The 23,648-nt window shown below is 42.6% G+C and overlaps 2 protein-coding genes and 3 non-coding genes across 26 annotated transcripts in view; 4 read left to right on the forward strand and 1 right to left on the reverse strand.

The window, feature by feature from the left end:
• PBRM1 (polybromo 1) overlaps positions 1-15,543 on the reverse strand; it is a 57,429-nt gene extending 41,886 nt beyond the window's left edge. For 5 of the 20 annotated variants that reach the window (XM_071439872.1, XM_071439880.1, XM_071439866.1 and 2 more), the window contains exons 1-12: positions 15,404-15,543; positions 12,952-13,083; positions 11,792-11,947; positions 10,949-11,046; positions 10,252-10,399; positions 7,875-8,015; positions 7,118-7,234; positions 6,640-6,708; positions 5,794-5,892; positions 5,289-5,374; positions 2,676-2,774; positions 1,079-1,170 (exon numbers count right to left, since the gene is read on the reverse strand). In XM_071439872.1, coding sequence (XP_071295973.1) covers positions 1,079-1,170; positions 2,676-2,774; positions 5,289-5,374; positions 5,794-5,892; positions 6,640-6,708; positions 7,118-7,234; positions 7,875-8,015; positions 10,252-10,399; positions 10,949-11,046; positions 11,792-11,947; positions 12,952-12,999 — 1,153 coding nt within the window. In that variant the 5' untranslated portion in view covers positions 13,000-13,083; positions 15,404-15,543. Of the gene's footprint in view, positions 1-1,078; positions 1,171-2,675; positions 2,775-5,288; positions 5,375-5,793; positions 5,893-6,639; positions 6,709-7,117; positions 7,235-7,874; positions 8,016-10,251; positions 10,400-10,948; positions 11,047-11,791; positions 11,948-12,951; positions 13,084-15,403 lie in introns of those variants that run through there. The other 15 variants (XM_071439881.1, XM_071439869.1, XM_071439868.1 and 12 more) reach the window with 9 other exon arrangements.
• Positions 15,493-22,892, forward strand: GNL3 (G protein nucleolar 3). Of its 3 annotated transcripts, none has more exons than XM_071439888.1 (15): positions 15,493-15,657; positions 15,871-15,929; positions 16,026-16,163; positions 16,766-16,879; positions 17,044-17,127; positions 17,368-17,503; positions 17,960-18,063; positions 18,326-18,461; positions 18,923-19,010; positions 19,374-19,557; positions 20,485-20,627; positions 21,300-21,436; positions 21,923-22,179; positions 22,374-22,455; positions 22,545-22,892. In XM_071439888.1, the coding sequence occupies exons 1-15, from the start codon at positions 15,645-15,647 to the stop codon at positions 22,631-22,633; spliced, it is 1,764 nt and encodes a 587-aa protein (XP_071295989.1). In that variant the 5' UTR covers positions 15,493-15,644; the 3' UTR covers positions 22,634-22,892. The 3 variants fall into 3 exon arrangements, with proteins under 3 accessions (XP_071295989.1, XP_071295990.1, XP_071295991.1); XM_071439889.1 differs by having other exon boundaries at positions 21,923-22,170; XM_071439890.1 differs by having other exon boundaries at positions 21,923-22,167.
• LOC139596115 (small nucleolar RNA SNORD19) lies at positions 17,559-17,631 on the forward strand. The gene has a single exon (XR_011681247.1). It is a non-coding gene; the product is annotated as a small nucleolar RNA SNORD19 (small nucleolar RNA).
• Positions 18,751-18,824, forward strand: LOC139596116 (small nucleolar RNA SNORD19). The gene has a single exon (XR_011681248.1). It is a non-coding gene; the product is annotated as a small nucleolar RNA SNORD19 (small nucleolar RNA).
• On the forward strand, positions 19,232-19,307 carry LOC139596117 (small nucleolar RNA SNORD69). Its single transcript, XR_011681249.1, has one exon. It is a non-coding gene; the product is annotated as a small nucleolar RNA SNORD69 (small nucleolar RNA).
• Positions 22,893-23,648: the final 756 nt, after the last annotated feature.

Below are 23,648 nucleotides of genomic sequence, written 5' to 3' on the forward strand. Positions count from 1 at the left end.
GCTCATAAAGATTCAGCTCTCTGGTTCAAGGAGAGAGTTCTATTAATGTTCAGTCATGCAGCCCTGTTCTCATTTATTTTAACAAGCATTAGAGGAATGAAAAAAAAAAAATGAGACAGCAGAGCAATTAATAAAAATACCACTTGGTTTAAAGAAAAGCCCTTGTCACCCAGAGACTGGCAGCACAGGGCTGTCCAAGTAGTACACTGGAAGCACAGAAAATCCTAGGGGGTGACAGGTCTGCCAAAAGAAATAACATTGCCTCTTAGGTGAATGCAATAAAGACAGGAGAGCTTCAACAGCAGCAAGGCAAAAGCCTCACACACAGAGAGAGGTCTTTAAAAAAATTACAATAATGTCCATAGCAAAGGTGGCACCTGAAAGTGGTTCAACCAGTTCAAGAATTTAAATCACTAAAACATAAAAAGCTACGTTTTTACAGCACTGCAACTTGAAAAAATATCAGCTAACAAACAAGCAAAACCCAGCTAATAAATACTCCCCACACCTCCCAGAAAACTGCTCTGAAGCAGTAACTGAACTCTGAGCTAACCAGGAATCAAAATGCTTTTGCTTACAGCAAGAGCTAAAATCCAAAAAATTCTACATATCTACATATCCAGTAGAAAACTGTCCAGAGTACACCTCAATTACCAGGTAAGAAATAAATGCCCCAATAACACATATTGAACAGATGCATCTTTCAACATCAACGAAGAAATAATGTAAACAAAAAATTAAACAAAGAAACAATTCCAGCACTACCAATCTCTTTTGCTGCATGGAGCACCCAATGTCTTCTCCAGTATCTCCTCTTCCGTTCCATTTCAGAAGGAATAAAAGCAAGGAACAGCTCCCTAAAGCTTGGGTAAATATACTTAAAACAGACAGAAAATTCAAAGTATGCCAGCAAGTTTGGCCTGCCCTATCTCACTAGCTGTAAGAGTCAAAGGAATAACACACTGAGTACGAAATATTTTTGAAATAAATGTATCTGAGTTTATCAGGAGCGCTACAGATTTGGTCATTGTAAACATTTTAATGAAAGGAATTAGAGAAACTGCATTTCAGCTCCTACCAGCCAAAGCTGCATCCTCATCGCTCTCTGATCCATATTGCAGTGCCATGGTTATTGCTGATAAACGATCCCCTTGGGCTGATCTTTTGTTACTAGGAAAGAGAAAAAGGAAAGGAATTTTAAAAATGAAAAATAAGAAAAAAAGAGAAAATTATAATGAAAAAAAAGGAAAGGGTTATCACATTAACCATTAACAGCCACCCAGAGTGCGTGAGGAAACAAGTCATGACTCCATAAGCAGGAACACAGCTGTGACTAAAGAAGGCCAGAGCCTTGAACAGGAGAAATTCTTACCAAGCCATGAGTCTGCCTCTATTTTATGAGCTGGTCCATCCAACATAGTCAGAAAACTGAGCTCCAACCTACTACCTGCTGTCCTGTTTTGTATACTTGAATATTTGATTAATTGCAAGAGAAAGGGAATGATAAGAAGTCTCTCCCAATTAATAACTTTGTTATTTGATCCTGTTTTATTGGCATTTGTCTACAGGAAAGAATTCAACACACTAAAAGCTGTATATTCTACCTCCTCCCATTCCCTCATCCCCACCTCTGGCATTTTCAGCACACACAGTGCCTGCACATGAAGCAGCCTCCCATGCTTAGGTGGATTAAACTGGCATCCACACTGGCTACAGTCTCATCTGGACTTCTCCAGCATCCCCCTCTTTTGTCCCAAACCTGGGGCACAGCATTTCATACCACACTACATAAGCTATGCCTGACATTCTCTGCCTTTTTACAAGATCAGCTCTTTAGGCACCTCCAGAAATCCTCTTTAGGCACCTCAGCCTTGTCCTGCAGGGGCCAAGTGAAGACTGGATAAAAGCAGATGGGCTGAGGGCATGCCTGGGCCCTACACTCTCCTGTACATCCTTTCCTGCCTTTTGATACAAACACACAGATATCATTTCCTTAGTGTGTGGGCCATCCCTCTAAAATATCCACTGAGTTCCTTGAGTCCATGACTCTGGGTTCCATCTGTCCCTGCAGCCCTGCAGGGCAGCAGTGCTGGTGCTGGGCTCTGCCTGATGAAGCCATTTCTGCTTCTGTCCTTGCTGTGCTTTGCCTTTTTTCACCAAAAAGGCTTCATTCACCTGGCTCATTGTTATTGCAGCACCACTGACAGGGTGTGCACACCTGGATCATGACACATCCACTTGCAGTACCTCCTCCCAAAGGACCCTGGAGCTGAGATTCACCTTCCCACTGCCAGGGCAGATCCACCTGGGCCACTCCAGCCTCAGCACCCTGAGCCAGCCTGGCTGCTGTGCTGCTGATCAGTGGCCCAGCCCTTGGGCCCATGAGCATGAGGCACTTTCACAACCAGGCTCTGAGCCTGAGCAGCAGCATCCAGGCACAGCTGAGCAGCCCAGGTGGTTTTACCCCTGTGCTGCAGTGTCAGCTGCTGTAGCCAGTATGGACTGCACACACCTCCCAGTCAGCAATAACCACACTATCAATGTCTTATCAGCATTCATCTCATCCTAATCCAAAGCCCAGCACCACAGCAGGGATGAGGAAGAAAATCAAACAAAATTCAGCATTTCCATAGGATGAGGACCCAGCTTTTCCTCCAAGGGCACAATTTACTTACCGATAATATTTGTTAGAAGAATTTCTCTCATCCCCAACACTGCCTTTACCCTGTGAGGAAGGACCTGTCAGCTTGGAAGCAGCCAAATTTGATGCAGTCCTTAAGGCAGGAGAGGCAAGCCAAGGAAAGGGGGGGAGGAAAAAAAACAGGCCCACCTTAAACCCATGAAAAGACGCAGCAAGAAAAAAAAGCTTTTTACAGAATCACTTTGATAGATCAGCCAAAAAGTTCAGAGACAGATGTTTGGAAGCTAAAAGATAAGTGAGATCCTTTCAGTGCTCCAGCATTTATGTGGATGTTGTTTATAAAGTCAGAGGAAAGTAACGTTCAGCTCAAGCATTGATAGCTGTACACACAGCTCAGCCTAAATAGCAGTGAAAGCAGCCAACAAAATGTTCCTTAGCACCCAGATAAAGCCAATCACACAGGTCCAGTCATGTTTTATCAACAATTAAAGTCACTGTCAGGTTGGCTGAGAGGGCATATTATCAAACAACTCAATTTTGTCACTTTAAGGGAGGACATTTAAATGCACCCACACCCACAAAGAGCAGTTTAGGATGGCAAAGGAGACAATAAGCTCTGCAATAAAAACCATTATTTTTGACACAGGGGCAACATATAAAGCTTAGGTCAGTAGCATTATGATGATTTGAGTTTGAGCCATCAATGACAAAGAATAACAGATGCAAATTCAGAAGAAAAATACAGGAAATGCACTTGAAGTGAACTTAGGAGGGAGTTTTACCCAAATCAGCAATAGGTAAAGAACTCCCCTTTAACACAATTAAACATTTAGGAATTTAAATAAGAATAATGATTCTGTGAAGTAGATTCTTGAGAAAGAAACAAACACACAAAAAAGAATGGTTCAACACAAAAAGCAACCAGTGAAATACACAATAGCAGGTGAAAGGTTTGGTTTTCATGGCACTTCTTCTCTTATCCCAATTCTTTCTGCATTCAGCCCAGTATTATTGTAGCCTGCTTCAGGCATTATTTTTCCCCCCAAGTTAGAGAAACAAAGAAGGGAGCTGTCAATGATTCTGACAGATTACTTCAGGATTTGAAGGTCTGTTGAGAACACAATACACAAGAGAACATCTAGAATAAGGCAGCTGAGAAATGGAAATGGGTTGGCAGTGCAAGAGAGGAATTCAGCTAACAAATATCAGTGTGATTTATCTGTCATCCCTTCTTACACAATCAGATTTTAAAGAAAAAACATTAAGCCTCAGAAATAAATATGACACACACCCTGACATGCTGAGCTTCATCAATGGCCAACACAGTGACAAAAATAAAATACAATCACAATTTAAATAGAAAACCTCTGTGCTTCTGTGTAATTCTAGTTACTGCAAAGCAAACACACATGTATGTGTCTGCAGAATCCAAATCTTCTGCCACTACACATACTTTTATGAAGGAAAATTATTCACCTTGGTGTCAGAAATTACTCCTTAAGGAGTATTTCTGCTTTTTATTTTTATATGCTCCAACAATGATTCACCCAACCATGGGAAGAATGCTGATGCTGAACAAACCAACCAAAAAAACCACTTCTCAAAACACCAAGCAGTAAAAAATCAACCAGGCAACTTCCACTTCTTTCACACAATAATCCTAGGCAAGACTTTTAATACTGACACCATATACACAGCAAAAATGAAACTACCTTTCAGTTAAGTAAGGCATGACAGTGTTTCCAGTTGTACCATACAAATCTTGGCAGGAAATGACAAGAGCACCAAATATCAGTAAATAGCTCCAATAGATAAAGAGATTCCACCTTGTAAATTTTCAAACTCCTTGAATTGCTTGCAGGACATTGCTTAAGTTTTTTTGAGATAAATGACACAGCTCACACTGGCAAATAATATCTAAACCTACTCTTGAGTGTTGCTCCTAAATAAAATGTTTACATGAGAAGAAATTTAATTGCATTTCAGCTAAGAAACATTTATAATGACTGCATCACTTCTCTGTACACTATGGATTTTCACAGGAAGAAAATGCTGTTTCCTAAGTAAAATCACCCCATGAAACAAATAGAGCTCTCAACTTTCATCAAGTGTTTTATACCTGCATATTCAAGGCCAAATCTCTGCTTCACTGATTAATAAATCTGGATCTTCAGGTGCCTGTGCCTCTCTTCATAGCTAAAATTGCTTTTCAAACATGAATGGATTTCCCTCTGAGTATCTTTTGACCAAGGTTTTGTTCCTATGTTTCTGCCCCTACCTGTGAGCCCTTTGGTTTCAGTTCCTAACAAGGTTCAAGAATACCCAGCACTTTTCAATAAAACAAAGCATCTTGTTCCTCACTATTCATTTTCTGTATTAACTTACAAACATGTGGTGGAAATCTGCCATAACTTATTAAACATCCACTGACAGTATTTTTCATAATCAAGCACATCACAAAAATATTTCACCATAGAAGTATTTCAACGAAAAAAGCTTTCTTTCAAAAAGTATTTTAACCAATGTACAACTTATAAAACAACACTAATATAAGTTTTCAAGCCATTATTTCCCACTATACTCTCCACAGCACAATTAAGGGAATGTCAATAGAGGTTTTCATAGGAGATTATAGAATTTGCAGTACCTCATTCGGAGACTCGACTTGGCCAACTCACTGTGCTCAATCTCAGCCTTTTTCATATTAAATATCTTTTTAATTGCATTTGCATCCTGTCAATGAAAAGATTTTTTTGTTTAATGTTGAAAGTGAATAATATTGTTATCAGATATATCCAGCTATCTAAAACAAAAATTAAGGTGTTTTTACATTTAGATATTAAACAATTTTGCATAAGAAATGAAGCATGGAACAAAGTCTGCCTGAAATACTCCCACACAGTATTTTTACAGTGGCTTGAAAGAAATGAATAGAAGACCTGAGCAGCTTCAGGCTAATTTTTTGTCATTGTTGCACCCCAATTCTACTAAAAGCAATATAAAAAAGAAAAATCCACTAAAAGCTATTTAAAAAAAATGCAATCAGAGTCTTGAGAGCCTTATGTTCAAGGATCCTATTTAAGGATCAACCAACATAGAGAGTAGCCAAGAAAATCTGAACTTAAATCACACTGTGAACAACTGAAACTAACCTTGAATACTTGGGATCCAGGCTCATTGTAGGTTTTGGCATTCTTTGCCAGAAGATCTATGTCCTTGGCCATGGCATGAATGCTTTTATAAGTTCCATTCTATACAACAAGAAGCAGAACTGGTTAAAGTGGCAAACTTCAGACAGCATGAGAACTAAGCCAATAGTGAAAAGCAAAGGAAGTCATATTCAATAAAGGGAATGTGCATAGAAAAGCAACTTATTTGTAAAGACAATAGATAAGTATCTGCAAAAAGTAATCAAAGACAGTGGCACACATATATGCTAAGTCTTTATAAAGCTCATGAATGCCAAGATTGAAAAAATGCTGACTAGATCATACTATCTCTACTTTGAAGAGTTCTGACAAAATGCTGGTTTAACTTTATTTTCTAGTTCAATCAGTGTCCCATCCCTACTATACAAAATGCTAGAATTACAGAACAGTATTTCAAATTACTGGAGAAGTAAGATGAAAAATGCATCAGTACAAAACATCTATTTATAGCACTAGAACAGAAGTAGGTGATGATAATGCACAACCAAGCCTCAGTACTCCAATGTTTTACATGAGCAGCACTTGTCAAGGAACTGCTTTAAGCCATTAAACATCAAGGAACCCGAGATACTCTGGCTCAAAGCCAGCACTCCACAGCTCACAATGCCTGATCTTCCACACAGCTTCTTCTGCAGCACTAACCCAGCACAGAACATTGAATCACCACAATGTGCAGGTTTTTTAATAGCAGAGGGAAAACACACTGACACCATAAATCCTGACTTCTAACAATTCTGGAATGCTTACTGTTAAAAAAGGCTGTACCCTGACACATGAATATGTTCATACCTGTATCCTCTGGGCAATGGTTTTAAGATCTATGGGTTCCTTTATTATTGCATAATAATCTGGATATTGCTGGAAGACAGAATAATTTATGTATTACTATAAACAGTCACAAATGTTTTGTTCTAACAGCTCACAGAATGAGCCATTAGATGAACTGAAGGTAAGAACAGTGTAAGCCTCAAATAAGGCAGATACAAGGATTCATCAATAAACTGACACAAGGGACCAGTTCTGATTGAAAATCAAATCCATGGTGATGGTTCTCAGAATATTTATTCTGCTGATTAAAACTTTCACCACAAAAACAGAACACCACTGTTCTGAAACAGAGCAGTACAAACAGGTACAGGAGTTTGCCACTGATGAGGCAGAAACAGAGAACTGCACCCTGAGCATGGCCATCAGAGCCTGTAACATCAGTTATAGAAATGTCCAGGCTTCCAATTCAGCACACAACACACAATACTAAAATACTCACCACTTTAGAAGGAAGTTTCTGAAACAGTTCACTTATGAGTCGTCCTGAGGGGTTTGTGGCAACAGCTATAGCGTCAAGAAGCTGTTCCAGAATTTCCTTCAGGTAACCTGGAGATGACTAATGTAAGAAACAAAAATTACAGAAAGTTTTAACAGCAGCCAGAGTGGAGGGCTTCAAGCTGTGCTGAAATACAGGAACTTGCACTTCAAAGGCAGAAAAAAATCAGCTACAAAATACAGATGCAACTTTTGAAGACAAATTGTTTGTGCAGGTAAAGGTACACTAAAAAACTCTAATTTCAGCTTTACACTGCAGACTGTCAGACACACATCACAGTTACTGAAAATGTGCATCCCAACATCACAAAAACCAGATTAGCCAAATTTCCCCTCATAACACTCCAGGAACAGCTGCACTGACTGAATGGGGGACCTGCTGATAACTGATGCCATTAGACATGAATCTTGCTTGCAGCAAACCTCAGTGTTGGCACGAACTCAACATGCTTCATATTATTGCAACTAAACCAGAGCCATGCTTTACCCATATCAGAAACCCTCACAGCCTTTTTTGCTAGGCAAAAGTGAAACACACATCCAATGCTGTGAAGTGATTAACTAATAAATTTGCATAAGAAATACCCTTTGGGGCATAATTTAACAAGGGAGATGTTACTCAATGAATTTCACCCTCTCAGAGTCAGCTGACATCCACAGTTACAGCCTTCCCCTTCTGCAGCTGTCATGCCCACACTTACTAATTCAGAATTTGCTTGATTGTCATGTCCTTCCTCATCATCATCGTCATCCTCAGCATCACCTTTCTGAACAAATTCATTTTTTGTGCGCAAATACAGCTCCCACAGTTTGCAGGCAGCTTTGTATTCAGGAGAATCTGGCTGCAAAAACAAATCAAATATTCCAGTCAAAATTCAGGGCATTCTCATCTGAGAGAAATTTGTAAGTTATCAGCTGAAAGTTATTAAATATGAGTAATAGAAAACTTGGGAAATTACTGCTTCATTTGTTCTTTGACAGAGGAGTTAAGAATCACACTAAACATTAGAAAATATAACCTGTATCACTCAAAAGCATCCAAGTCTTTCAGAAAACTTTGCAATAAAATTAGCTGGGTTGAGGCTTGGACAAACCAACTAGATGAATCTGGAGAAATCACTGGCTTTTGTTGAAGTACACCACCAGCATTTAAAACAGATTCAATTTCAGTATGCCAGAAATCTGATTTAAGCCAATACTGCTGTCATTGCGTGGCACTTGAAAATGAACTTCTGTAGAAGAATGCCAATAAATATCTTTGAAAGCATTGCAATGGTTTACTCAGCATTAACTGGGAAATTCCAAAGAACCTGACAACATCCTACCACCTGGGTACACCCTTGGATACATCTTTTAGAAGAGGTAGAAGCATTAGTTAGAAAATTGACTTTTAAAAATACAGAGCTGGTAGTGGCAGACAAGCACGTGCCTATTACCCACTACACAGAACAAAGAGAGCTTTTCCACCCATGTATTTTTCCTTCCCTTTCCTCTGTCATTTAGGCTCTATTTCAGGTACTCCTGCTGATAATATCACCTTATTACTGTTGATTGCACTCTTCTTACTTCACTCTCTCAACCTCTGACAGCTTGTAATACAAATGAGAAACCAACATGAGAACTGTTCTTAATCTTGCCTTATTAGGCTTAAATATTCTCAGCACATTAGACCAGAGGTTGTTTATGAAGAGCAGATTTTTTAAGGGTATCCTGCTCCACAAATCTGCTTCCTTCTGTATTAATACAAGATGCTCAGGAGTGAGAGACTTGACCAGAAATACAAAAAAAACCCCAAAGGCTGCTGTTCTGCTGGAGCACTGCCAATAAAACATCTGCTGGAATAAAGACCTTAACAATCAATCACTGTCCCTGGTTTGTCCATGCCATGGAGCTGCCTGGGGAAGGTAAAAGGTGAAAAGAAGAAGAGGTTAAGTTTGTGTGCCACAGCTCCATAATTCTCTGGAAATGCCAACATTCCTTCATCCTGGAATAATGGATACCTATTTTTAGTCGAATGTGAGATCTCTATGACACAGTTACATTTTGAGCCCACAATTCTATAGGCAAAGGCAGCACACATTCTGTAAAACCCCAATCATTCTCTTCTGCCACCAACCCATTAATGTTGGGGTTTTCACACTGAGTGCCTTGCAAAGCTCCAGGAGTACAAAATGGATTTGGAAATCTTTGTGCTTTTCCTCCTGGAAGCAGAATGTGCAAATGCATTAAGCCATAAATCTGATTGTTGTCAAGAAGCTACTACACACACACACACAAGTGAAACAAACACTGCCTTTCTGGATGTCACCTGGCTACCCCAGCTGGGTTATTCAGAAGGAATTCATTTGGATCATCTCCAAAGTCAAAGATATGTGAAAGGCAATATTAGCAGGTTTAGATTTGCTGTATCATCTCATTCGCCACATACAATTTCACTGCTTTATGGATTTAACATAGCCTTTCATTAAACAACATTAATCCAATTTTTTCCCCAATTCCTTATATAAAACCCATTAGTATCCACAATAAAACACACACCCAGTCTGGGGAAATCACCACAGGGATGTCTTGATGACATTACATTCACATCTATCATCACTGACCATGACAGTCAATGTGCTTTTTTTTCATTTTTTTAAGTGGCAAATGGAAGAGAAAGATTCAACACTCCTATCATAAGCTTGCTGTTAGCATAAACTTTTCCTTCTGGGAAGGAAAAAAAAAAAAAGAAATTTTTCTCGATTTCAAAGGTGGAGAGGGTGTTGTAAAATGAGAAGGCTTTGACAGAGGAATATTTTTCTCATTTTATATCTCCATTTTTCCTTTTGACCTCTTTTGGAAAACTACATGAAGATCATCCCCATATTATTTTATGATTTGCCACAGAAAAATTGTTATAGCAGGGCATTTTAGAAAAATACAGTCAACATTATGGAAATTTATGCAAATAACTGCAATATGTGCTGTTCTCTTACCAATAATATTTCAGCCTAAATTGAAGAGGTTTTAGCCAAACCAAGGCAGAATTTGAACATCTCTACTCCTTTTACAATGGATTTGAGCCTTTAGTTTGCTCACCTTATAGTAAGCCTTTGCATTGTTAAAGAGAAGCTGGAAATCAGCAGTCAGCACATTCACATCATCATATTCCTCCATCTTCAGCTTTTGTTGGATTTTCATTAAATCAATTGGCTGAGAAACCACTTCATAATAATCTGGCTGATTTCTGTTGCAATGACAAAAACAGGCATCATGTTCCAAGCAGTAAAACCCAAACCACAGAACTAAAACTTGTGCATGTTTATGACTAAATAAACCAAAGAAAGTTCCAATACATTTCTTTTACAGCTAAAAGATGTGGGCAGTGCTCTATCAATCAGCTCACTTCATGTATGTTCTGGTACTGTCCTCAATTTTCTGAGTTAAAGAGAAAATTCAGCCTCTTACTTAGCTACTGCATTTTCAAGGGTCACTTCTATTAACCCTCCAAAGCTGTGTCCTTAGTATTACATCCCACCACTTGTACAGAATATCTTACAATCAAAGGCATGGATGTTTTAAGCAGGTATTACAAATTAATTCAGTGTATCCTTTTTTTTTCCTGAAAAAGAGCACCAATGTAATCACATCCCACTGAATAATTACATCAAACACTGATGTGAAATGATGACAAATGTAGCTTATTTTTCACAAATTATTGCTGAAGTATTTATCAATTTCCACTTCTCCCAGATTAAATCTCAGGTTCAAGGTTTAACCAGACCTGTGGCCTTACCTTCTCTTGGGTGCCCTGATGAAGAGCTCACAAAGGAGCCTGCCCTGCTCATCTTTGTAGTCTCTGATGGTGTTGTAGAGCTCATGGCAGACAGCAATCTGAAAGGCAAGAACAATGAAATAAGGAAAAGGGAGAGAATTTTAAGGAGGTAACAAACAAAAGCCTGCTTACAAAGGGAAGGACAAGCTGCCAATCCACAGCATGCTCTAAAGCAGAAGTGAGAAGCAACTGGAGCACCTCACACTTTAGCAGGATACCTGACAAGTGTGCCAGGTACTGCAGGATCCCCATTTATTTTTTGAACACAGGGAGCTTTATTTCAATACTAATTCTAAGTAAAATACCCAACATGTAAATTAATTCACTGCAATTTTCTCCAAGCTACAGGCATCTACAATAACAACAGGGGTTCTTCTGCCCTGCAGTTAATTAACATTAGACTGCTCATGCAAAGGCATAGCAGAGGCATTGTACACTTCAGCAATCACTGCCTGTGCTATTCCCCACTCATCCCTCTGCATTTGCTATGCAGACACAGCTCTCTACTTCTGCACATTATGATTTCAGCTCATTCTCCAATATCCTTCCATCTGCTAAAATCATCAGCAAAAAGAGAAAAAGAGCAAAAACAAAACAGCAAAGAAAAACATGAAAGTGGTGAGCCAGGACCAAGGCAAAGCCAAAGCTGAACGAGGTCCTAAACAGAGCTCAGCCAAGGCAGGAACAGATTCAGGACCAGTGTACATGTGCTATGTATGGTCATTAATTTTACAGTCCAGCATGTTCCACACAGGGATACAGTATCCCCAAGAAAAAAGGTGCCATCAGTAAGAAGGTACTAACAGGATCTACAGTTGGGAGGTTGGAAAGTCTCCTCCTCTTCCTGCTTGGGCCTGGTACATTGGTGGAGTGATGGGCGTCGTCGAAGTCCCCGCCGCTGACGCTGCTGGAAGGAGAGGTAGCTCTTCGCCTCTTGGAACCCATGGAATCCAACTTCTTCTATAATGAACAGAAACCACCTTAAAGCCCTGGCATTGCATCCAAACCCTCTGCTCAGAGCTACCCACAGAGCTAGCAAAGCTTCTGATGATACACTTGCCAAATGCTACAGGTCAGTGAAGCCATTTCTGTAAACTCCAACTTGGTGGAAAATCCCAAGAGTAAAGGGAAATCAAAATGCTCCTACAGTTTTACAGTCACCAATGACAGCAAGGCCAGAAACCCCCAAGCTCACACTGAAGTAGCAACTCTTCACAGAATATATTCTTAAACTCCACATTTTCATACCCCATCACATGCACAACAACTCAGCAAGAACCACTGTTTTCAACAAGAAAGCTGTCCAGAGACACATGCTCAGTCCTGGTGTAAAAACACTTCATTCCATGTCAAACTAAAAAACCATGAAAAACAGACCAACAAAGAAAAAAAACAACCAACCAAAACAAATTACAAATGAAAAGGCCCACAGAATACCTTGTGTTACAGTCAAGTGAAAAGAAGGTCTGGATCACCGTGGGACCTCCTACTCCCACTTTATGTGTGGGATGAATGGCTCAAGCATGGAGAAGCAGGGAAAGCCCCTCCTCTTTTGGCCATAGTTTTGCATTTACCAACACAAGCAGTGACAAATGAATAACCACCATCCAACAACTATGGTAATTTATGGAACAAGTTGTTGGGTCTTCCCCATCTTCCAGTGACAGCATCAGAAAAGTTGGGGGTTTTTTATTTGGGGCTATCTCAAAGGCTGAGGACAGAACAGATGCATCTATCCCAGCCTATCCCCAGTTTCCAACCAAATCCAGGGATTTCTTTTAGGAGGCACTCAGATGACTAACAAGGTATGGCAGCACAATGTAACTGCATTAAAGCATTTTTGTTAGAGACAGAGATAACTCCAGGCACACACGTGAGATGAATAAGGTAGGAATAATTAACAGTTAGGAAAAAGAAAAGCAAAAGGCCAAGGCAGAGGGATGGAGACACAATCAATAATTTACCAGATTTACCAGAGTAGAACCAGCACCTCGAAAAGCCAATCTCCTCATAGTGTCTGATGGGCAAGCACAGATACTGCGAGAAGGGGACACTCTAAGAGTGCCAAACCAGTAATGGTGTTAGTACAGCCACAACTGGAAGACAAGAAAAAGAAAAGAGAGAGGGAAGAAAATTCAGAGTAGGCAGATAAAGAATAAAATCAAAGAATAAAGTGGATAATTACAGTGACAGAGAAAAAAAGCAAGAAACAGAAGGCAACTTTTTTTAGCCCAGCAGAAACTCTACAAAGTAATTTTGTACACAGAATGCTAGACACTTCTGTCATTGTCACAGTAAAAATACATTTCTCTAATGTTCCTGAATATGCATTACAGATTTCACAGCCACTTGCTAGAGAATGATTCATCAAGCAGAGCAGAAAGTAAACAGAAGTGATACCTGACCTGAGAGTACAAACCAGAAAGCTGTAAGTTACAGAATGCAAAGCAGAAAAGTGCTTATAACAACATAATCTTAAGGTCAACAAACACTTAATAAACTCTAAGATGATGCACCTCCAACACTCTTCAGAGTAGATTTTTATACTCAGAAGTAAGCACAAAATATGCAGCCATACACTAAAAAACCAGTTTCAATTTCTTTGCAGTGTCCAAGCCTGATTCTTTTCACAGAAATTCCATGTGAAATATACAGAACCATTTTATGGCAAAATGTTTGTTTCTATGTAGTTCTTCCAACTCCTGCCTTCAATCAAACCCCAGAGAGGTTCTTTTCCTGTTCACCACTCTGGACATTTTCATCACACCGACATGCAGAGAAGCTCTGTGGTTTATCAGCAGGCAATTCATTTTGGGAACTGACAACAGCCTCAAGCCTTGGCACTGCCTCCAACTTCCATCTGAAGGCTACAGTCTGGAGTGGCTGCACAAGCCCTTGGTTGTGGAAGAAAGGCAGGAGGGACTACCAGAATCAATAATTCTGCTTCAACCAGGAACTCAAGAGTACACTCAGTCCAGTCCCATCCTGAACTAAAGATCTGGGAACCTCCCAACCAGCACCTGCCTGCAGGCTGCACATCAGCTGCTGCATGTCCACTGTCCGAGGCACAATGCTGTGGCTCTCAGCCAAACTCTGACACTGCTGTGATCAAGGTACTCTCACCACTCATACACAGCCTCCAAAACACAGAGGTTTTCCTCCTCTAATAACTGTGCAAAATATGGACCAGTCTGGACAACATCACAAACACTCAATGAGAGACCTGCTGATGTAACACTCACTGAAGGTGAGGCTCCAAAACACAAACTTCTCCCTAAACTACCACACTCCTAAGCACAGAGAACTCAGCTGTGCATAGAAACACAGTTTTACTGCAGAACCTCTCTCCCAGAGCTTCTTCTGCAATTGCACTGCTGGCTCACAAGTCTCTCAACAGTCACACCAAGACTCTCCACTGCTATCAATGAGCACCTCCAATGCAACAGGAGCTTGAGCATCCCCTCAGTAATTGCCCTCACCAACCATAAAAATGTCACAAAACCACAGCAAGAAACGCTTTGGCCATTACTAATTCACATGAACACTGATATACACAACGGGGGAAGGAAGGCTGTCTCTCCCAAAACTATACAGAAGGACCACAAGTGTCACCCACTCCAACCTCCCTACACCAACAGGTTTTACACACGTCGGACATCATACACTTAAAATAAAACATTCTAGCACCTATAGGTTCATTTTCTGCCTCCAGGCAGAGAGCTAAAAACCAATAGATACCACGGGTAGTATGTATTGCTATCAGGATCTCCCACGTTTCACCAGAAACACGAAACACGGTAAATTTAGCCAAGGGAACAGGGGAGGGAAACGCAGCCGGAATTTCCCCCGGTTACCGATCCCATTGAAAGCTGCCACGGGATGGGAAGAGGGGGCTGGCAGCGACCGGGCACGGTAAAAGGGCAAAGCTGGGAAAAAGCGAGAGGGACAACACAGCCACCGCTTTCTCCACACCGGGACAAGGAACAAAGACACCGAATGTGTAATTGCCCCGAGGCGGCGGAGCCCTGCCCGGGAGCTGAGGGGTTATCCCCGGCAGGAAACAAAGGGAAGCCCGTTCCCGGCTCCGGACCGTGTCCCGGGCCCGCCCCGCGCTGCCGCCACAGCGGGCAGGACCCGCCGCTGTGCCCGGGCCCGCCCCGGGAGCGGCCGTTGTCACCCCGCGGGCCCGGCCCGGCGCCGGGACGGAGAACACGGCGGGAACGGGGGCGGGAAGGAAGGGCTGAGGCGCACCCGGGCCGGCGACACGGCCCGGGCCCGGGGCGGGTGACAGGGGCGGGCGGCGCTCGGCGCCCCGGGCCCGGCGCGGCACGGCCGCTGCGCGCTCGGGCGGCGCCGCCACACAAAGAGAAGCAGCGGCCTCCAAGCCCCGGCCCGCGCCCCGCCCGCGCCGCTCACCCCGCCGGCTCCGCTCCGCCTCCCGCAGCCGCGGCCGACCCGGGGTGGGTGCGCGGGGTCCGCCCGGCCCGGCCCGTCCCGTCCCGCCGGTACCGCCCGTCCCGACACCGCCGGTGCCGCCGCCGCCGCTGCCGCAAAGCGCGCCCGGCCGCCCAACGCGCCGAGCCCGCGCGACACCCCGGCGGGGCAGCGCCGGCGCGCTTTACGGCAGCGCCCGCCGGCGGGAGCACGTGGCGGCGCCATGAAGCGACCGAGTGAGCGCCGGGAGCGGCTCCGGGACGGGCGCCGGGATGGGACGGGATGGGCGCGGGAGGCGGCCCAGCACCGGGGGGTGGCGGCCGCCCGTGGCCAAGCGAGCGGCGGCGATCGAGGGGGCGGGAATCGGGGCTCGGGGGAACGGCGGCGGGAGCTCGGTGGCGGGGATGTGCGTGTCGGTACACGGCGCTGACGGGCGCGGTGCGTTGCAGAGCTGCGGAAGGCGAGCAAGAGGCTGAGCTGCCACAAGCGCTACAAGATCCAGAAGAAGGTGAGGCCCGGCCCCGGTGCCGCGTTTGGCCGTCCCGGGGCCTCTGCGCTGCGGTTTTGGGCCTTAGGCTGAGAAGGTTTCTTGTGCCTGCTTCAGATCAGAGAACACCACCGAAAAGTCCGGAAGGAGGCCAAGAAACGCGGACACAAAAAGCCCAAGAAGGATCCCGGAATTCCCAGTGCGGCGCCGTTTAAGGAGGAGCTTCTGCGGGAAGCGGAGCAAAGAAAGCAGAGGGTAAAAACACAGTTCGTGGTAAAGAGGGCAAAAACTGAGACCATCCCTTTCTTTATGTAAGCTTTGCGTGCATAAGTGAGCACTCAGAGGAGCAGTCATGGTAGATGGTCCCAGCAGACTCGTGCTTTGAAAAAACGATGTATTTATTTCCAGCATTGTACAGTGTGCAACGCTGGAAATATGAGCAAATCAAATAATGATTTACTCTTTTATTTTTAACCTTTGTTTCCTCACTGTGCACGGGAACACGCTGAAAGTGACGTTTCTAACGCAGTCAGAATTCCCTGTGGTGCTGGGATACAGAAATGCCCCATCGGAGTGCTGGGAGTTAAATCATGGCATTATGGGATTACACAGAAAATAGGGATCTACTGTCTGCGGTGTGGACTAATGTGACATTTGTCAGCTGTAAGGGTGGCTGCAGAGCTGCTCTTATGGCTGCCTCTGGGTAGGATGCAAAAAAAAAAGCCCAGAGTCACTTGGATAGCCAGGACTTATAACTGAGCCAGTTCAGGAGCTTGGGTGAGGAATGGGGAGAAGGAACATTCTTTCTTACCACCTTCAAAGATGTTTTATCTGGCCTGGGTTTTTTTTGCAATCAGCTTGAAGAACTGAAACAAAAGCAGAAGCTCAACAGACAGAAAGAGCATGAAAAGAAGAGGAAGCTGGAAGCTAAAAAGAATGCAGCCACAATCAAGGAGAAAGCAGAGGGACAGGTAGGGGTTCTGTCCTGTATGATTTTGATTCCTTGAACCTGTAGAAGTCATCCTGAAACTGCACATTCTTAAGCAGCATGTTACATTTTCATGCTGAATATGCACACAAATATTAGACACTAATTCTCATTTAAATAATTTCCTTTTGTTTTTATTTGCTTTAGGAATCCTCTGGCAAATCTAAAGGAAAGACTAAAAAACCGCTGAATAAAAATTCTAAGAAATCATTCTGCAGAGAGCTCATGAAGGTGAAATGCTTTAACTGTTTTTATATCATTAGATGAGAGTCAGCAATAAGACCACTTGTTATTTTCCTTTTTTTGTGTTACTGTTTAGAACACAAAGTTTGTCTGTGGGAACTTAGCACACTGAAATAAGGGATTTTACAACAGACAATGTTAACAACTATTTTTGTGAGCCACAGCTATACCAGAATTGTCATCTGGTCTGTAATGTCTTGTTTGAGTCTTGTCTTTTTTCTGACCCAGGTGCTTGAGGCCTCAGATGTGGTTCTGGAGGTTTTGGATGCCAGAGATCCAATGGGCTGCAGGTGTCCTCAGCTGGAGCAAGCTGTCACTTCTTCTGGAGGGAACAAAAAGCTGCTGTTGGTTCTGAACAAAATTGGTAAGAAATTCAAGTTTTCTCACAGTGTTACTGGCACTGTGGTTCTTTGGTAGGTGAGCTATGAAGATTTTAAAGGAGTCTGACATTCCATTGAAGACATGAGATCCAACTCTGAGCTCACTAAAAAGGCTGCAAATTACCAAGTACCAGCAGCTAAGTAAAGAAAATAAAAATAGCAAGAGCAAAAGGAACTTTGTGGTAAAGTAGCCTTTGCAAGGATTGTGGGGTAATCCTTCACAGAACATCATTCTATACCTTACAAAGTCTTCTGTCAGGACCCCAACATTAGAAATCTAATACAGAGGCCAGAAGTGTAATTGTGATGTGCTCTACTAAGGCAGAGACCTTGTGTGCCTTTGGGGAATGCACCCAGTCCTTTATATTAGAGTTCTCAGCCAAGGGCATTTGTCATGTTAAAATTAATTTAAGGAGTGAAAGAACTGCTCTTCTTTCCAGATTTAGTGCCAAAGGACAACGTAGAGAAATGGCTGAATTATTTGAAGAAGGAGTTTCCAACCGTTGCTTTTAAGTCAGCAACAATGATGAAGGACAAGACTATGGTAAGAGCACTGCAGGCTGTCCCATGAAAAGGTCATGTGTTTGCAGTCATACATGTTGAAACATCTTTAAAATTCCTTTTCCCCTGTTTTGATTGCACTTCTGGGACTGATGGATGCGCCTTTACACTTTGACTGAGCTTTGCAGTACAGTGGGGGAATTCTTACCACTGCAATTACAGTAGATGAATAAATCTAAGTGTGCATATTTTATCTTCCTTAATAGCTCCTGACCATGGGATTTTTTTGCCTTTGACTCCTGTAGCAGGAACAGGTCACAAAAAGACATGCACGTGTTGATTTCTCAGAAACCTCTCAGTATTTTGGAAGCAAATGCCTATTGAAGCTTCTTCAAGGGTATGGCAAGGCCCAAGACAGAGCCATTCAGGTTGGGGTGGTAGGTAAGTGCTTGGAGAAACAGGAGTTTCCTTTTCCCATAAAGCTTTGGGATCCTGTATTACTGGACTGGGTAAAACTGCTAACACCTGATTTGCTAATGAGTTTTCCAGTCATTGTTCTTTGATCCAAAGCTCTCAGTGTTGTAGTGCTTCAGCTGCCAGGGATCCATGGTGCACTTCCACATGGATCTGTGGGAGCCCAAAGAAGGCAGGATATGTGCTCCTCTGGCCCTGCCTTCCTCATGCCTGACAAAAATTCCATGGAATGTAGCACCACAAATCCTACAAGTGTGAGAAATGAGGATACATTCTTTGTCTTACTTCTGTAGTGAAGACTTCAGATCCAACTCTGATCTCACACTGATGCTTACCTTAGCAAAGATACCTGGAAGAAGCTGTTTTGATGGGTGTTAAAAAGTTGTTTTCTTATTTAACTTAAAAGGATTTATGTGATTTTTGCCCAGGTTTCCCAAACGTGGGAAAGAGCAGCATCATCAACAGTCTCAAAGGAAAGCGTGCTTGTAATGTTGGCCTGACAAGAGGTGTTACCAAGTAAGCTCAGCCTGATCAAAGCTGTTCCTTTCCTTGTTTGTTGTGTTTCAGCTACCATGAGTTTGTGTTTCAGTCCATTAGGGGCAAAGCACACCAATGTGCAGCTTTAAAAGCACATTAAAATTTGCAAGATGAAAGGTATTGATATGTGTGATGCAAGCTCTCTCCAGGGGATAAACTTGTGTATAAACTTGATGTTTTGTTTGTTTAAATTTCTATCCTACACAAAGCACATGATGACAAAATGTTGAAACTGACTGGATGAAGTACATTCAATCCAACACTGAGCTTTGTGTCTTGCATCCCTCATCATCACCAGTCCTTCACTGATTATCTGCTCACAGTGCATTTTCCTCTGAACAGGTCCATGCAACCTGTGCACGTTGATAAGCAGACAAAGATGCTGGACAGTCCAAGTATAATTGCAGATCCTTCTAACAGTGCCCTTGCTCTGGCCTTGAGAAGTATCATAGACCCTGAAGGATCAGACTCAGCAGTTGTGCTTGAAGGAGTAAATGCCATAATAAATCACTGCAGCAAGCAGCAGGTAAGCTCCATCTTTTTTCTACATCTCTTACTGCATCAGACTTCTCTGTAGGTTTCTTAGGCCCAGTAATGAAAGTTCATTTTCTGTAGCTAATTCTGATAGTCTTTGAACTGCTTTCCTTAAGCATGCAAAGTGGCAATGCCAAGGGTGATCCTTCATCCTTTCAAACAGAAGGCAGAACAGCATGCCACAATCCTGAGTAAAGAGCATTGCTTTTAAGACCTCATCACCATACAATCAGAGAGTGAAAAATGATGATACTGCTTGTATGCTGCCTAGGTTACAGTGAAGACCTCAGATCCAACTCGATTTCACTCTAGTTTCAAGCAAATTAACCTAAGCCTAATTGCCTTTCAGTTATTTTAAAAGTTTTCACAGACCAGTGTGCTGTCCTGCTGCAGCACATCATGTTTGAGACAGCCACAACACACAGAGTATCCCCACAGAACTAAAGAAAGCTTCAGCCCACACAGAGTAACACCTTACCTCTTCAGAAGGCTGCAAGCATCTGCCCTTCTTGTTCTTCAGCCCAGCCTTTTATCCCCTCCTGTTGATGCCCTGCACCTGTCTGCCCTCTGTTCCCTTTGGTGGTTGCTCAGTGCCCCTGGGCACTCCATGGCTCATTGCTGTCAGTGCTGCTCACAGCTGTGCCCATTGGGGATGAGGTTCAGCCCTAGCCCCACTCCCAATTACCACAAACTGTGCACCTACACTGTGTCTGTACACCCACGAGTCTGCTTGAATGGCAGATGAGTTTGCTGATGAAGTAGGCATTTTGCTTTCTAATGTTTACTCCCACATGTGTGAGAAAAACAGCTTTTCTCTTACTCTGTCCTCATATTATCCAACTTTATTTGCTCTTTTACTCCTAAAACCATGAGAAGGATGGGCATCTATTTCTAAATGTGCCATTTTCTTTTGCCCTAGGTAATGATGCACTATAATATCCCAGATTTCAGGGACCCTGAAGAGTTTTTATCTTTACTGGCTCAGAAGAGGGGCATGCTGAAAAAGGGAGGTGTTCCTGACATAGAAAATATGGCTAACTTAGTGCTTTGTGACTGGACAGGGTATGTATGCTGTGAACTTTGCTCTCTGCTGCTCATCTTTTTCTCACTGTTAATCCAGCACAGCAGAAGCACCGAGTCCAGCAAAGTACTTAAAAAGGAGAGGCTGCTTTTTCCCTTCCTTTCTCACATTTCACTTGGGTAAGGAGCTGGATTGTCCAACAGATTTAGAGGATGCCATCCACAGATAATTTTCTGAAGTAGTGAAGGATACATGAGAAGAATCAAAACCTGTTGCACATTATTGCATAGACAGTTTCTGTAATGGAAATGTGCTTTCCTCTCAAATACCAATTCCACATTGTCCTCTTCTAGACAGGAAAGGATATGGCAAACTTTCTGTGCAAATTTAGGGAGGTTCCTATATTCTGAAGGTAGGAATAAATGTAACTCAGATTCAGTAATTGACTGTGACTATCTCCCTTGCTGAAGTGACTCAGCTGCTTTTACAGGCAGGTGATCTGTGGTGACAAAGTGCCACTGCATTTTCCTCTCAGGAGTGGGCTATCCCCTTAATACTGTTGACAACTTCAGAGTCAAATTTTAATATCTATTGAACTGCTGTTAAACACTTAGTAGTTTGAGAGCTTTGTGCTCTGGGTTTTATTTTTAAATACAGTGATTTAACTGTGTTATCTTTAGTTGGTTTTTTAATGTTGATTTTTATTTTCTCAGAGCCAGAATAAAGTACTACTCACAACCTCCAGGATCTCAGAAACCACCACCCTATCTTACAGAACAAAAAATAGCTGAAATGCAGGAAGGCTTTAATTTAAATAACCTAGAACAAGAAAACAGCAACACTGTTCAAGGTAGGACTGTTCCTGTAATAGACTACCATTAACCATAGGGTTACAGATTGGCCTGGGTTGGAAGGGGCCCTAAATCCATCTTGTTCCAAACCCCCAGCTGTGGGCAGGGCCACCTTTCACTCAGGCCAGATTAGCCAGAGCCCCCTCCACTTCCAGGGATGGGGCAGCCACAGCTTCTCTGGGAACAGGTGTACCAGGGCCTCACCATCCTCACAATAAAGAATTTTTTCCTGCTATCTAAACTAAACCCACTTAGCTAAATTTACCTATTCCCAAGTCCAGGTTCTCCAGCTCGTAGCATTTTTCTGTAGATGCCTCAGGGAAAGCTTTTCTCAGAGAATTTCCTTGCCTTGATGGCTCAACCCTGTGTGGGAGGCCCTCTCTGGTAGGGAGGGGGCAGAACTGCAGTGTCCCCACTCGGGGGCTGGGCATTACATCAGTGCTGAATGACAGAGACTGAACAGACACTTCCTGTGGTTTTTGCAGCTATAAAGCACCCCAGTCCAGCAAGCAGCATTGCTTTTCAGTCAGCTGGAATGACAAATGGGACAATAGAGGAAAATAAAATGATAGAGGAAGGATCAAAGTGGGGAAACATGGAAACAAGCAAGGAGGAGGAGGAGGAAGAAGAAGAGGAGGAAGAGGAATTCGCAGAAAGTGATGATGATGAACATGATGTGGAAGAAGAAGAAGAAGAAGATGATGATGATGATGATGATGATGATGATGATGTCGTCAAAGAGGTAAATGAGGGTTTCACTAGGTCTGGGCTTTTTTCCTGAATTAAGGAAACAACATTGTTCAAAATCACTTGGCCTCAGCAGTGAGGCTCAGCTATACCAGGGGCCGTGCACACTTTCCCCAGGCTCTGTTAGGTTCCTTTGCATGGGAGATTTCATTAATGATGTTAAAAGAATGTCTGACCTCTGACTTGCAGGAAACCCAAGTTCAGGTCACCAGAAAAGCAAAGCCTGGAAAACACCAAACAAATCCTACAAATCTCAAGGAGCAGAGGGCAGGTGGGTATTCAGAACCCTGGCTTAAGTATGGGCTCTGGAATCTCCAGGATTTGCACTGGTTTCACTAACACATGATTTTCTCTTCTCAGGAAATGAACATTCCAGATCACTGTCCTTCAGCTTAGATAAACCAGCAGATGAGGATGATGCCTATGATTTTAATACAGACTATGTGTAACAAACCAGGTGGGAAGCACTGTCTGGAGACCTGCTTCTGGCTTTCAGAACAGTCAGGAACACTGGGGTTGCAGCAGAAGCTGGAGGAATGCTGCAGAGCCAGAGCTGCTGCAAAGCCACAGCTGTTGCTGTGTCAGATAATGTACATAATAGTGCATCTCCCTGAATAGTTCCAGATTTTATACAGGTCTAGGAAACTGATTGTTATTCAGCTTTGTCATAAAGTTTATTTCCTATATTAAAGCCTATTTAAAAATTCCTAGTAGACTCACTTAGTCTGTTCATTTTGCCTTATAAAATACCTATCAAGAGAATAAATCCTTTGTCTTTGAAAGATAAATGATAAATGTTTCATTCTAGCCACGTTCAAACAAAAAATCTGTTTTCCTAGAGGATTACAAAGATTTTACCCTTAGAGCATGACTTTAGACAGTGACTTTTCAGTACATTTTTGCAAAACATCTCCTGTGCATCTGTTTTCTTCCTATTAACTGTAAAGTATGATTTCTGTGTTCTTTGATAAATAGGTGTGTTTTCCCTCAATGTCTGCTAAGCCACAGATTCTCATGGGCAGCTTAAAAAGATGTCAAGTGCATACACAAACAGGCAGTTCCTTTAAGCCTGCTAAAACCCAGCTTGCTCAGCTGAATTGCATTGTCAGCTAATCAAAGTAAAATCTTTCAAAGTTGATAAGTGAGTTTACTTAATTACTCCTTACTGCTTCAAGGACAAGAATGGTTCTTGTTCTAATGGTTCATCAAAACCCAGTAAAAGAAACAATAGGTAACAAACCAGATCGGGGTATCCATGACAGAAACAGAACTACAGGCAGTGACTGCAATGAGAGCAGCAGTTTAAAATCCTTTTAAAGCAGACCTAAAACCATATTCACAGTCAAGAAGGAGTCCTTTACCTCTGCTGCCCTGTGTTTCAGACCAGGCAGACTCAGCTGTGATGAACACAAAGCCTTTTTTCTGAACATGCTCCACTGAGGGCTCTTCACAAGCCTGAGTGCA

This window comes from Agelaius tricolor, unplaced genomic scaffold (genome assembly GCF_023055355.1).
Source record: "Agelaius tricolor isolate 1412-34295 unplaced genomic scaffold, bAgeTri1.0.p SCAF_14, whole genome shotgun sequence".
Classification (NCBI taxonomy): Eukaryota; Metazoa; Chordata; class Aves; order Passeriformes; family Icteridae; genus Agelaius; species Agelaius tricolor.

Excerpts from the sequence above, each read along its gene's own strand:
- GNL3 (XM_071439888.1), top strand. Across the intron at positions 17,128-17,367 it reads TCTGCAGAGAGCTCATGAAG|GTGCTTGAGGCCTCAGATGT; the intron begins GTGAAATGCTTT and ends TTTCTGACCCAG. Across the intron at positions 22,456-22,544 it reads TCTCAAGGAGCAGAGGGCAG|GAAATGAACATTCCAGATCA; the intron begins GTGGGTATTCAG and ends TTCTCTTCTCAG.